This window comes from Carlito syrichta, unplaced genomic scaffold, assembly GCF_000164805.1.
Source record: "Carlito syrichta isolate Samal-C Ts95f unplaced genomic scaffold, Tarsius_syrichta-2.0.1 Scaffold305884, whole genome shotgun sequence".
NCBI lineage: Eukaryota > Metazoa > Chordata > Mammalia > Primates > Tarsiidae > Carlito > Carlito syrichta.
Window position 1 is genome coordinate 303309 of NW_007249980.1, and position 15626 is coordinate 318934.

Here is a 15626-nt window from a genome sequence, read left to right on the forward strand (position 1 = left end):
GCCGGGAGCGGCCACTGCACTCCAGTCTGGGCGACAGAGTGAGACTCCAACTCAAAAAAAAAAATAATATTCATTGAAAATAACAATTGTTATTTTCAATGGTGCCTCATGCCTGTAGTCCCAGAACTTCAGGAGACCAGAGTGGGCAACATAATGAGATCTAGTCTCTAAAAATGATAATAATAACAAACCCTTATATGTTTTTATAAATGAAATGTGTTAAGAAAATCAACTGCGTTTTCTAAAGCAAAATAACTTCAGTGAGAAGAATGACATTGTTTTCACCTTTTTGTAAATCTTAATGTTGGACTGGATTCTCATGGGTGCATTTACATTCATTCTGTTGAAATACGTTGTCTTGGTTGAAATATATGTGGAAAATTCGGCATCACATTTATTAATATATGCAGTTGGGAAACAGGACTGTAATAGCCTTTTTAAATAATTATGGATATTCATCTTAGATTCTACATCAAATCTTGACAAGTGGTAGTTTCCTATAGGTTTAGTTGCGATGTGGAATTTGAAACGATATCAATTAACTTTTCATAGTCTCTTGTATTAAAATATACTGATCTGTTTTATATGCCTTTTACTAAGGCATGATTTTTTAAGCTAATTTTTGTCATTTGGAAATACTAGAATGTCATACTGAAACCCCAGATCTTCAGGTTTTGCCCATTTCACAATATAGTATCAAAAAAATCACATTTGTTAATATCATGATCAATCTCATCAGAAAAATATTTTAAATACTGGGAATTTGTCACGTTTACAGTATTGTATACAAGTTTTCCAAAGTTCTCATTTCTGATTGAAAGCTTCAGTGTTATAATTTGCTACAAATACTATTGATTGTTTTTCTTGAAGTAACTGACTCACTTGGTTCTTTTTTTTTTTTTTTAATTTCTGCTAAATACCTAGGTGTAAATAACTACTATGTAGTTTATCTGCCAATCATTCTTTCAGGTAAAAATGGTGTTCATTTTGAGTTGGCATTTACAACTCAAACAAATGCTTTCCCATTAGAAACCTTCATTCCTTGGAGTGCAGCCTGAGCTTTGTGCATAGTTCCTAATTGATCAAACAGAATATTGAAGAGACAAACACTGAGGAGTTGGTTTTAATATAGTTAATATTTTTATTAATTCATCAAGAGCATTCTTAGGTGAAATTGGCCTTGTTTGTTTAAACTGTGTGTGTAGGCCAGGCTTGGTGGCTCAGTCTGTAATCCCAGCACTTTGGGAGGCCTAGGCGAGTGGATTGCCTGAACCCGTGGGTTCGAGACCTACCCGGGCAACTCGGCAAGACCTCATCTCTACAATAATCAAACACTAGCCGGGCATAGTAGCGCGTGCCTGTAGTTCCAACTACTTGGAAGGCTGAGGAGGAAGGATCGCCGGAGCCCAGCAGGTTGAGGCTGCAGTGGCCGGGAGTGTGGCACTGCACTCCAGTCTGGGTGACAGTGAGACTCCAACTCAAAAATATAAATAAATAAATAAACTGTATGTGTGTGTAGCTGTGTAGGCTATAGTGACAACTAGTACAATTTGTTGTCATTGTCTGGAGTCTGCTAAGGTTCCAGCAATTTTACTCATCATTCCTTTTGTAGCATCAGTGCAACATAGTGAAAAGAGCAAATTTTGTCTTAATATTATTATTAAAATGGTTTGGCCTAGTAGATTTCCTAAAAGTGGTCTCAAGAAACCCTACAGCTTCATGGACCATCCTTTGAGAATTTCACAGCTAGGAAACCTATGAGTTCTAAGCTAACTTTAAAATAATCTGGAGATTAGTGATTTCAGTGACTATTCTAGGTTACATGTGAGATTGTAATGGATTGCAAATATTATAATTTCACTTGAATTGCAATATTTGAAAAAATGTTTGCTTCAAACTTTATTTTGTCTCTGATTAGATAAAACTTACAAATTTTATTTATTATAGTGTTTGTATATGTTAATTATTAAATGAGCTTCACTCATGTATAAGTGTTTGTATCTCTGTGTGATCATGATTGTGTTTTTGTCATTCCCCTCTATCTTGTTCTTTTGAAGAACCCCCAACATGTTCTCCTCAGCAATTTACTTGTTTCACGGGGGAAATTGATTGTATCCCTGTGGCTTGGCGGTGCGATGGGTTTACAGAATGTGAAGACCACAGTGATGAACTCAATTGTCCTGTATGCTCAGAGTCCCAGTTCCAGTGTGCCAGTGGACAGTGTATCGACGGTGCCCTCCGATGCAATGGAGATGCAAACTGTCAGGACAAATCAGATGAGAAGAACTGTGAAGGTATGCAAAATTCGTTAGTGCCTGGCCACATAGTCCTTTTTTTATCAGGTTGTTTAAGATTCAGAGTGTTGCTTGGCTTCTTGGTAAACTGGGGTTTTTCAATACATTTGACCATATCTGAACATAGTATAATTTTCCAAACTGTTACGTTAATTCACTTTACGTGCATAAATTTATATAGATTAGTAAGATTTAGAATTGAAAAATAGAACCAAAAAGATTAGGGCTTCAATATGTAGAAATAGTCCCTGTTTCCAGTGAACTGTGAATTAGTGGGTATATTAATTACACACTCACATATTTAATATTCTTCTCTTTCCCTTACTAACATTTAACACTGTAAAACAAACCAACCTGCTGGGCACAGTGGCTTATGCTTATAATCCCAGCACTTTAGAATGCTGAAGCAGGAAGATCACTTGAGTCTAGGAGTTCGAGACCAGCCTGAGCAACATAGCAAGACCCCATCTCTACAAAAAAATTAAAAAGATAATTGGGCATAGTGGTGTTCACCTGTAGTCCTAGCTACTCAGGAAGCTGAAGCAGAAGGATCACTTAAGCCCAGGAGATCGAGGCTGCAGTGAACTATGATCACACCGTTGCACTCCAGCTTGGGTGACGGAGCAAGGCTCTGTCTCTAAAAATAAAAACAACAACCAGACCGGGCATGGTGGCTCACGCCTATAATCCCAGCACTTTGGGAGGCAGAAGCCAGAGGATTGCTGAGCCTAGGGTTAAAGACCAGCCTGGGAAACTTGATGAGACCTTGTCTCTACAATAAATCAAAAAATTAGCCGGTCGGGTGGCATGCCCTGAAGTTCCAGCTACTTAGAAGGCTGAGGGATTGCCTGAGCCCAGCAGGTCAAGGCTGTAGTAGCCTTGAGTGTGCCACTGCACTCCAGCACTCCAGCCTGGGTGACAGAGTGAGAATCTGACTAAAAAAAAAAAATCAGCCAATTAACAAGTTATCTAGAATTCTTTAGGATAATCAACAATTATTAATAAAAGAGGGAATTTAATGTAAAGAATAAAATAGGAAATTTCCTGCTGGATTTCTTTTTCCCACTGTCATTGGAAATCTCCAGAGAATTATATTTAAATTATATCTAAAAGTCTGTTTTATTTTTAATTTGTACTCAGAAAGCACCTTTTAAGTTTTGCCAGAGTTTGACTTTACATGTTAGTGAAAATAAGAAAACTATTTGCATTTTTTTCCAGTGCTTTGTTTAATTGATCAGTTTCGCTGTGCCAATGGTCAATGCATTGGAAAGCACAAGAAGTGTGATCATAATGTGGATTGCAGTGACAAGTCAGATGAACTGGATTGTTGTAAGTAGGACTAACACCTTGTAAATTACTCATAAGGGAAATTTTTCAAACTACTTTTTTTCATTATGTGTGAGGTTTACTTATAATCAGTATTTCCTTACTAAGTATTAATATTAAGCTAATTATTTGTGCCTAGGATTTGTAATGTTTTGCTTTCAATAATTTCTTAAACTTAGCAGTTTTTATATGCTCATAAATCTTCACAGAAGCACTTAGTAAAGCACCAGGAAATAATAAATATTATTTTACTACAACTAAAGTTAACAAAATTCTCAAATAATTCAGATATATGAAAATAAGTTGTTGATCTTAGTTTGTGAACATTAGTCCATGTTTAACTATATCCTGTTATTTTCTTGAAGTGTTTCCACCAGTTTTCAATGACTAGAAGCTATTAAGAGCTTTCTTAAACTGTAGCCTGAGGATACTTGGGCCAACATATACCCCTAGACTTAGGGACCCTTGGCCGCATAGCCTATAATTTCTTCAGGGTTCATCGCTATTGGCCAGTGCCCTAACATGAAATGTATCCCAAATTGATAAACTTAATTCCGAATGGAATTCAGTATAAGCCAGGTCTATCCTATTTGATATATTTAGATTAGGCTTATTCAAAATCTCAGCTGGAAGGAGGACTTTAGGCTGGTCCTTATACAAAGCTCAAGTGGGATTACTCCTTAAGACTTAGAATCTATTCATTTGTTCAACAAGCACTTACTGCCTTGTGCTAGACACTTTGCTGTATATGCTGAGGATGCATGTTACCTGCACCAGGTTTCTCAAAGTCCTCTGTGAGAGGGGGACCCAAAAAAGCCTTATTTATAAAAAAATTGTGAGTTCTTACATGTTTACACTTTAGTCACCTTTAAAGTACTCTCCATTTGATGCAATACAGCTATTAAGATGCTTTTTCCACTGCTGAAAAACAGTTTTTGAACTCACCAGTTTTGATGCCTTTTAGCGCTTTTGCCATTTTTTGTTTCTCTTCTTCCACATCAGCAAAACGTTTGCCTTTGAGGACTTTTTTTCATCTAGGAAAACAACAAAAGTCACTTGGGGTGAGATTGGGTGAATAGGGAGGGTGGGATCTGACGGGTGGGTCATGCAGTTTTTTGGTCAAAAACTGTTGAACACTCAACACAGTATGGACAGATTGTTCATGAAGATCACCCATCATGAAATGGACAAACATGTTGACAGGATCTCCCCCAAAAAACTCACTGAAGCCGAACACACCCTCTCACAACAGCGCTAGCTGGTGCCTGTTGCCTGGTGCCTGCTGTCAGTAAGTTACTAAGAACACTCACCTAATGAGAGAAGCCAGTAAATGGGCCTACCCTCCAAAAAATAATTCTGGGTTTGTTTGGGTCTCCCCTCATATAGTTGAGATAGTAGTAAGAATAGGAATTTTAGAACCAGCTAAAGCTGGAATTGAATCCTAGCTCCTCCCCTACCAACAAATTATTTGTTCCTATTAAATAATATTTTCCTCATCTCTAGAATGAAGATAATACTAGCCTGATAGGAGAAAATTAAATGATTCAACGCATATGTAATTTAGCCTGGTAAACACATAGCCTGACTTACAGTAGGTACTGTTGACAATGGAGTGTGATAAGTAATATGAAAAGAGCTGTAATGGAGATATATACAAGTAGTAGCATCAATGAGAGAGAGTAGTCAACTTAAAAAAAAAAAAGATGTCTTTGAGCAAGGAAGGCGTCTTTGAAAAATGGTACTGAAAATTGGGTGTTGTTAGTGTTTATTATGCATATCAGTGGGAAAATTGCATTTTAGGCAGAAGGAGTATACTGTTTGAAAGCAGAAAAGAGTAAAATAGACACCTGTGAAATAAACTCCTTGTAAATACGACAGCCAAAACACAGGCCATGTCTTGAGGGAGGTCAGCAAGAGGTTAATATACAGGTAATATATAGGTAGAGGTAAGATTGTGAGACACTTTGCTTTTCTTCTAAAGAGCCTAGTCAATATTTCATTAACAATGGAGAGTCGTTGAAAATTTCAAGAAAAAGACTCACCAGCCAAGTAAATACAAAAAGTTGTAAAGTGGATGGATTAGGAAGTAATAAGATTATAAACAAGGAAATCTGTTAGATTGGTTACTTTTAATCTTCTTTTGACTACAACGAGAGTTATACAATGATGGGGGTGCATTTAAAAAAACAACCAAAAGTGTCACACAGCAGTATTTACTCTTATTATATAGAATTCATTCTTTTATTTTACTTTTTTAAATGCTGTTTGCAACCCACTTAATTGGTCTTACCATCTACTAATGACATGCAACCTATAATTTAAAAAGAAGAAGATTAGAGTTCAGGCAGAAGATGATGATGATCTAAATCAAGAGGGGGAGCAGTAGAAAGAAAAGAAGGGAACAGATTTCAGAGTTATTTCAGAAATAGAATAAAAAGAAGTTGGTAACCACTTAGATATAGTTGATAAGTTTCGGTAGGCCTGCAGGTGCCTCTTGGAGTAAATGGAGGCATTAACATTTATAATAGGATATGTAGCAAGGACTGAAAATTTAAATACCATACTGTATCTTGACTGTAGGTGTAATGTCTGGTTGTTGCATTGTTTCTTGTTAATTTGTTTTTCATTTAATGTAAATGCCTTAAGGCAGGCCATGCTTTATAGTTTGCCACAGGCCCCATCACTCTTTATTGTCCTATACTAGATGAATTCATTTGTGGTCTCCTGGAATCTAGGAGAAATGATAGATGATAGTGATGATGAGTTCAGTTTCGGATATGTTGCATTAAAGATACCCATAGAATATCCCATTGAAGTTCAAAAAATTGATTATATGGGTTGTGGCTCAGAAGAGGTTTGGGGTGCTCTTTAGTTTATTGATGAAAAAACCATGGTAGAGGAAGGAATTTCCCTGGAGAGTAAGTAGAGGAAGAAAATAGTAAGTGGATGATAGACCTCTCTCTGGGAAGCATTTACACTTAAGAGATCCAGTGAAGGTGGATATCGCAGGCAGGATCCTCCTCTAGCCCTGGCCTTTCTCTGTGAGTCCTCTGGTAACTACGTATTGGATACCTTGTGTTCCTTGCTTTCAGGCGGCCAGCCTGAAGGCAGCAGCATACTGGGTTTGAGAGCTAAGGCTCTCTTTAGTCTTTCATTTTCCTTCAGCAGGCCTAAATGTCACTGTTCAATGTAAAAATCTAACATGTGCCCAGAGTTGGTTTTTTTCTTCTTTACCATTCCAGGTAAAACCTTTGATGGCTTTTCTGGGTTCATTCTTCTGGCCCTAAAAATTTTCCTGAAATTTTAAAATAATCTTGTTGATTTTTATGGTATACAAAATGAAGTAGAATAGATTTTATTTGTATATGTATTTAAAGCTTCTTACGGTGTTTAAATCTCTGCTTAATGTTTGTTTCTATCCATTTATAACCATACTTTCCAGTCTATTTTATTTCTGTCTTCACTTAAGGGTAGTTCATTTTAATTCCTAATGATGACATTTAATCCATATGTTAATGGTCATGGTATGTTTGTATTCATAAAAACATTTTTGAGCTATTTTTATTAGGCTTATAGCTTCACATTCTGTTAGTAAGCCCTCTTTTTGATTACTACTTTTAATATACAGTTGTTTTTCCATTAGATAACTGTTCTTCATTCTCCATTTTAGATCCAACAGAAGAGCCAGCACCCCAGGCCACCAATACAGTTGGGTCAGTTATTGGAGTAATTGTCACCATTTTTGTGTCTGGAACCATATACTTTATCTGTCAGAGGATGTTATGTCCACGTATGAAGGGAGATGGGGAAACCATGACTAATGACTATGTTGTTCACGGACCAGCTTCTGTGCCCCTTGGTTATGTGCCACACCCAAGTTCTTTGTCGGGATCTCTTCCAGGTGAGTTAGACTGATTGATTGAGAATAAGTCTTGGGCCCTGACAAGTTTGCCAAGTTTTCATTATGGAAACAGGATACTACCTGGAGTCAGTTTCAAACTAGATGACTTTGGGTTTTAAACATTATAAGAACATGTGTTCTTTTTTTTTTTGACTATTAACACATTCTCTTTACAAAAAAAGGCCTTAGTTATAGGTTGGTAGAAATTACCAAAGGATATGAAGCAAATACATATACAAGCTCTCCTCTGAGTGTATATCTGGATGTATTATCTTGCACTAGGTGAATCAGCCAGTCCTCTAGGGAAAAGAGCTATAGAGCACAGGTTCTTTAGGCTCTCCACCAGAGTACTCCAATACTATTGTGCCAGGAATAAAAGGAGGCCAAAAAATAGATAAGATCCCCTTCACCCAGCAAAGATTTGTAAATAGCTAGGTTTGATAAAAGGGAGGAATATGTTATTTTCTCTTGACTTTACTTGATGGCAGGGGACTTGAGCTTAGGCATAGCCCAGTAGCCGGAAGTTTTACACTTGGGTAGGCCATATTGCTCTAGGAAAGTGTAGCTTTCTTTTCAGTGTTTTCTGGTGTCTTTAGTTAAAAGAAACCTTCCTCTTAATAAATATGAAGGCGGTACCTGGCAGAATCCCTCTGAAAATAGGAACTGATTATGGGTGTCATTTGTAAGTTAACAAATATAGTTTTTAAGTTGCTAATGATAATATTTCTTTGTTGCCATACTTATTTTCAGTTAGTGGAATTTGGGAAGCCACTTGGAAAAAAGTAGAATTTCTTCTTTAGCATTGGTAGTTTTGATTCCAGCAACATTTGCATCCATCAGATGAAGAATCAATCTTGTGTATGTTGTGTTTTATGCTCTAAAAAATAGTTTTTATTTTCTTTTGAACAAATCTATTCTTTAGACTGCCCTGCTTCACAGCCTCCACCTTTCTTCTTTAAATCATCCAAGAGGTTGAGAACCTCTTATTTTGAATAGCTCTGCTTCCACCAGAGGAGGGAGGAGAAGCTATTCTTGGCCTTATACTAAGCCAGTTCTCAATTGAAGCTTTCATTTCTAGAAAACATTCGTTTCCTTTCTCCATTAAATGTTTCCAATTATTAGGAAAGGAGGGCATATGTTATTTTGAAATCAGACTACTTGACTATTGATATTTGTAATCCAAGTGTTGAGTAAAATTATTTCATGCATTTTTATAGATCTTACTCATCTTCAGTTTTTGTCCCTTTCATTTTAGGAATGTCCCGAGGTAAATCAATGATCAGCTCCCTCAGTATCATGGGGGGAAGCAGTGGACCCCCCTATGATCGAGCTCATGTCACAGGAGCATCGTCAAGTAGTTCTTCGAGCACCAAAGGCACTTACTTTCCTGCAGTAAGCAGTCTGTTTTCTTTTGAACCCGAAAATACTTAGGATCTTAGATTTTTTAAACTTATTTAAATGTTAGCGTTCAGTGATAATAATGTAGAAATAGCTTTTTTATGTAGAATTTAGGCATAAAAGGCTCAAAGAAGGACTTACCACTCCTCCCACATGCTTTAAGTCTTAGTTGACTGTGTAATAATCAGCATATTTGAAAGCACTGGGCATTAGTTTCACATTTCAAGTAAAAGTAGAACTACTAAAGTACCTCTTGTGAGATTAGGGACTTCATTTTATGACCTCCCAAAAGAGGAAACACACCTGGAATTTCTCCTAAATCAGTAATTTTTCTCTAAATATTTATAAGTTTTAAAAACCAGGGACTACCTGTGCTGACCTTAAACCAGGGACTTGTAGATTACAGATTTTCTTTTTACTACTTTGCACTTTTTAGCCATGATGAGTTTTATCTTAGAGAATGAGGGAGCCACAGTCCTAAAATACTATTTGAGTCCTAAAATACTATTAGTTCTTTGAAAAAGCAAGATTGTGCTAATGGTGTAATGAAAAGGAATACTAATAGAGATGAAGTAAGAAAAGTTGATAGCAAGTCTAATAGTCTTTGTTTGGGGTAGACTATCATTATTTTAATAATTTTTTCTTTTAGATTTTGAACCCCCCACCATCCCCAGCCACAGAACGATCACATTACACTATGGAATTTGGATATTCTTCAAATAGTCCTTCTACTCATAGGTCATACAGGTAATATATATCTTTCTCTAATATGAGTTGAAGTACTTATTAAAAGGAAGAAATAAGCTGGGCTCGGTGGCTCAGCCTGTAATCCCGCACCTTTGGGAGGCTGAGGTGAGTGGATTGCCTGAGCCCGTGGGTTTGAGACCCGCCTGGGCAGCGAGACCTCATCTCTACAATAAATCAAAAAATCAGCCGGGCGTGGTAGCACGCGTTTGTTCCTGCTCCTCGGAAGGCTGAGGCGGAAGGATCGCCGGAGCCCAGCAGGTCGAGGCTGCGGCGGCCGGGAGCGGCCACTGCACTCCAGTCTGGGCGACAGAGTGAGACTCCACCTCAAAAAAAAAAAGGAAGAAATATTCTGTTGTGTACTTGATGTGGCCCCGAATGAGTAAAGGAGGGTCATCAGAGAGAGAGAATAGGCATCTTTTCTTGTTAATACTTACAAATGCCTCAGTCCTTTCCTTTTGGGGCATTATGCATTTTTTTAAAGATTGTTACTGATGCTGGCTTTTAGAATAATAAAGTAGCCCCAGGCTTTGGTAGTAGTCTAAGGAAAAGATACCCACTGAAGTAACTGGTTGCAAAATAGTTTGACATTCTAAGAATGAAATACTGGGATAAGACCATGGTTCAGAGTTGTGAGAGCTTAAAACAGCAGACATATTAAGAGCACAGAATTTTAGAAAAGTTGATGCAAGTGTAAGTTCAGCCTTTGCTAAAATATGTTATTACGATCTGGAATAAAAATTTTTTATGTGGTTGCATGGAATAAATCAAGACTGACTAAAATAAATGAAGTATTTTTGTAAGTCACAAAAGGGGAAATTAAGTCATTGTGCTAATTTTAGGTCTATGAAGTGTGTTAAGCAGGTCAGATACTATCATGTCAGCCTTCTTCTTCCATCTTCTTTGAAAGGCCAACAGAATGGTCAACAGCTTGACAGTCTCTGTCTAAACACTAGGTGCCCAGTGTTTATGGGCATCCCTCAGGTGCCTGCTATCTTCTAGATAGGGTATTTCTTAGTGTTTCAGTCATATCCGCCTCATAGAACCTCACCCATGTATAGAAATGAAGTGGAAACCAAATGTAGTATCTCATTCAGAATTCAGAATTCGCATTTCAGTTTAGATAAAACTGTTTTAGATAACTTTGGCTCTGAACTGATTGTTTTTATGATTTTTTTTCATGGTCTTGCTTTGTCACCTAGGCTGGAGTACAGTGGCATTATCATTGCTCACTGCAGCTTCGAACTCCTGAGCTCAAGTGATCTTCCCAACTCGGTCTCCTGAGTAGCTGGGACTCTAGGCACATACCACTACGCCTGACTAATTTTTATATTTTTTTTGTAGAGATGAGGTCTTGCTATGTTGCCTAGGCTGCTTATAATTTATTCTAGTGCTGATTTCTCTGCCATAAGTTAAAAAGACAAAACAGAAAAAGCAGAATTATGAAAATTGAGAAACTAAAGACCTAAATTTTTGTCTTAAAAAATCATTTAACTCAAATTGAATAAAACAATCATCAAAATAAAGATAATTGCTCCAAAAACATTTCTTCTTTAACTATTTTCTGTGTCTCAAATTGAGCTCAGTTTCTGTTTGATCTTAGTCAAATCTTTCATCATTTGTTGAGATTTTTATCTAACTTGGGACATAAATGAATTTTGTTAATTCAATTTGTTTTCTTTTTTTTGAGTTGGAGTCTCACTCAGTTGCCCAGACTAGAGTGCAATGGCCACTCCCAGCCACCGCAGCCTTGACCTGCTGGGCTCCAGTGATCCTTCCGCCTCAGGCTTCCAAGTAGCTGGAACTGCGGGCACACGCTACCACACCTGGCTAATTTTTTTTATTTATTGCAGAGATGAGGTCTCACTAAGTTGCCCAGGCGGGTCACAAAGCCGCAGGCTCAGGCAATTTACTCACCTCAGCCTCCCAAAGCACGGATTACAGACTGAGCCACCGAGCCTGGCCTGTTTTCTTTTTTTTCATGAAAATAGATGTGTTTAAGCCAGACTCGGTGGCTCAGCCTGTAATCCCGCGCCTTTGGGAGGCTGAGGTGAGTGGATTGCCTGAGCCCGTGGGTTCGAGACCCTCCTAGGCAGCGAGACCTCATCTCTACAATAAATCAAAAAATCAGCTGGGCGTGGTAGCGCATGCCTATAATTCCAGCTACTCGGAAGGCTGAGGCGGAAGGATCACCAGAGTCCAGCAGGTCAAGGCTGCGGTGGCTGGGAGCGGCCACTGCACTACAGTCTGGGCGACAGAGTGAGACTCCAACTCAAAAAAAAAAAAAGAAAATAGATGTATTTGGACTTTTAAATAAATGTTTGCCCAAGTAATTTCACCAAGACTTGACATATGATTGAACGGAAAGATAAGAACAAAAAAACCAAAACTGTGATATCATGTCAATATTGATAGTAAAAGCCTTTAAGAACCTGCTCGTGTAGGTCGTGTAACTTTTGGTCCCAGGCAACCACTTCTTTTGAGGCAAACTCAAGTGATTTCCAATAGTTTGTATACTAGGATATTATCTTGTAGCTCTCTTTATCCCTGGGTTTCTTATGAATTGCTATATCGGTTTTATACTTGATCTTGCCCCTTCTCTTACAATCACTTTGTGTAATGAGAAAGCTTGTAAGTAACTCTTTGGGATAAATGTAAGATCAACTTGACCATATTTAGAGTAAAAAGGTATAAGTAATTACAGATATGACTGTGCATGGTGGCCTATTCCTGGAATCCCAGCACTTTGGGAGTCCAAGGCGGGAGGATTGCTCAAGCCCAGGAGTTTGGATCAGGCTGAACAGCATAACAAGAGCCCTTCTCTACAAAAAGTTAGGCAGGTGGTGGCACATGCCTGTAGTCCTAGCTACTCATAAGTCTGAGGAAAGTAGATTGCTTGAGTCCAGAAGTTCGAGGCTGCTATGGGCCATGATCATGCCCATGCACTACAGTCTAGGCAACAGAATGAGACCCTAGCTCAAAAAAAAAAAAAAAAAGGCCACGCATGGTGGCTCAAGCCTGTAATCCCAGCACTTTGGGAGGCCGAGGTAAGGGGATTGCCTGAGCCCACAGGTTTGAGAACAGCCTGGGCGGCTTGGCGAGACCTCATCTCTACCAATCAAAAAATTAGCTGAACTTGGTAGCACATGCCTGTGGTTCTGGCTACTTGGAAGGCTGAAGGAGGAGAATTGCCTGAGCCCAGCAGGTCAAGGCTGCAGTGGCTGTGAGGGTGCTACTGCGCTCCAACCTGGGCGACGGAGTAAGATTCCAACTCAAAAACAAATAAAAAGTTACAAATAGAAGTAGAAATGATGGAAAAGCCAGCATTTAGATCAGCTCTTATTCTCACTAGTATATTTCTCTTTCCACTGCCTTTTTCTTTAGCCATGCTACAAACCTAACATCTGTAGATTACTTAAACAAGTTATATGCTATAAATAGATTAGACCTCTGAAATATATATTAGAAAATTCACTGACTCTGTAGTGAGTATCGAAAGTTTATCACTTTGGTGTTTAAAGTTGCCTTTATGACAATATACTTGGCAATACATAAGGAATGAAAACTATTTCCCCCAACCACAGCAATTTCCTTTTGCTAACAGTAACAATAATGGGATAGATATGTCCCTTAGGCTGTCTACCAAAATTCAACCTGGGTTGTACAATATTTGAGTTTTAAAGAAAGAAATGAAATCTTAGATATCATCAAAGTAATTTTTCATCAGGTTAATTGTGGAGCAGTTAAAAAATGTTGAGGAAATGCTAACGTATTTAAGTAGTGTAAAATATATAAAGACCCATTCTTCTCATAGGCTATGAAACTGCAGAAATTGGTGAGGTCTGCTCTATAAATTAAGTATAAAATGCGTAACAGAGATTTTCCAAAAGTGATGGTTAAGTACAATGTTGAATCATCCTTCTTTATCCTGTGGTGCAGTGTACCTTGGAGATTGAAGAGCACATTCAGAAACTAGATTGAGTTCACCTCTGCATTTCCATCCTGTTCACTTTTGCTTGCCTCTAATTACATTTTATTTGCAAATGAGAAAATACGTGCTATCTTTCTCTGCCAGTCTGCCATTGAAAATTGCCTCTTGATCTATGAAAATTTAAGTTGCTGTAGCTTATTGTTTTTAAAGTGAAGTTTACACCTAATACCTCTGTATTCTGATAGGGGAAATCATTTTCTGTTGAAACTCATTCTCTCTCTTTCTTTCCTCCCTGTATCAGCTATAGGCCATATAGTTACCGGCACTTTGCGCCCCCCACCACACCCTGCAGCACAGATGTTTGTGACAGTGACTATGCTCCTAGCCGGAGAATGACCTCAGTGGCAACAGCCAAGGGCTACACCAGTGACTTGAACTATGACTCAGAACCTGTGCCCCCACCTCCCACACCCCGAAGCCAGTACTTGTCGGCAGAAGAGAACTATGAAAGCTGCCCACCTTCTCCGTACACAGAGAGGAGCTATTCTCATCACCTCTACCCGCCGCCACCCTCGCCCTGTACAGACTCCTCCTGAGGAGGAGCCCTCCTCCTCTGACTGCCTCCAACATGAACATGTAAATACAAATTGGCTGAGATCTGGAGGGGGGGAGGGAGCTATTAGAGAAGGATGAGGCAGACCATGTACAGTTAAAATTATAAAATGGGATAGGGAATACTGGAGATATTTGTACAGAAGAAAAGGATATTTATATATTTTCTTAAAACAGCAGATTTGCTGCTTGTGCCATAAAAGTTTGTATAAAAAATAAATTTGTACTAAAAGTTTTATTTTTGCAAACTAAATACACAAAGCATGCCTTAAACCCAGTGAAGTGACTGAGTACAAAAGAAACAGGAATAATAAAGGCATCACTGACAGGAATGTCTGGGCTTTATTGATACCAAAAATGAAACAAAACAAAAACAAAAAGAAGAAGGAAAAAATTAAATCCATCTCAGAGCAGCAAACCACAGATACTTGAGTGTAGCCAAATAGCTGTAGCGTTAACGAACATTTGAGGGCCAACAAGTTAAGAAATCATGAAAGAAAAAAAAATTAATACTAACCTTGGACAAAGGGCTTTATTTTCTCCAGGAACACAACAATGTTAGTGAGGAAAATAGATATTTATACAAATCCATCCTGGGTGTTGCTGTTGTAGGAGAGATCAGCTGTCTGCTATGACACTGTGAGGCTGTGTGTGCAAGTCTTCTGTCCCTACCTTAGAATCTATACAAAAGTTAATTTTTTCTCTAGGTGTTTTCACTTTGCTGCCTCCCCCAGCAACTTTGCAGTCCATTTTGCCAAGATTACCATGATTTAGTTAAGCTTTTTATCTGAGAATTGATTAAGTGGAATTTTCTAAATTAAGGTTTGATTTTAATATTTCTCCTAGCACCATTCCCCAGTAAGCTTAGCTCTTCAATTTGACTGCTGTTTTTGCATAATGATCAAAAGTTAGACATATTATCGCTCTTCTTCCAAGATTGTTTTAATGCTCATTAAAGTGTCTTTTTCAACACATATAGACAGTGTTTAAGAATTACAAATTTAACCATTATGTTTTTGCTGTAAATTAATCATATATCCTTTCAGCATATAATATTACAACATGAAATCATTTTTATATATTTTTTCTGAATAAAACACTTAAATATGTTCTGGTTAGAGACAATCTATTTAAAAAGAGAATTTTTTGTTATCATTAGGTTTTCCCGATATTAATGGTTTGTGACATTTTCATGTTCTTTAGGCCAATTTTTCTCAGAATGATGTCTACATACATACCTCTTCTAATGTGTGACATGAGTTTAATATCTTCTTGTTATCCACTGTGAATGTTAGGTTGTTTTCAAACTATTCACAAATTATTCTTACAATCACCTCATATTAAATTTTTTATGTGTGTTCTCTTGTATCCCTTTATAGATTAAGGCAATTTAATAAATTTAACAATGGGGATTAAATGA

The 15626-nt window shown here is 37.8% G+C and overlaps 1 protein-coding gene across 1 annotated transcript in view; it reads left to right on the plus strand.

Annotated features, from left to right (window-relative positions):
- The window catches only part of LRP6 (LDL receptor related protein 6), a 161626-nt gene extending 147063 nt beyond the window's left edge, over positions 1–14563 (plus strand). The window contains exons 19-24 of the mRNA XM_008062923.2: positions 2058–2294; positions 3513–3623; positions 7291–7521; positions 8777–8913; positions 9569–9666; positions 13896–14563. Coding sequence (XP_008061114.1) covers positions 2058–2294; positions 3513–3623; positions 7291–7521; positions 8777–8913; positions 9569–9666; positions 13896–14190 — 1109 coding nt within the window. The 3' untranslated portion in view covers positions 14191–14563. The remainder of the gene's footprint in view (positions 1–2057; positions 2295–3512; positions 3624–7290; positions 7522–8776; positions 8914–9568; positions 9667–13895) is intronic.
- Positions 14564–15626: the final 1063 nt, after the last annotated feature.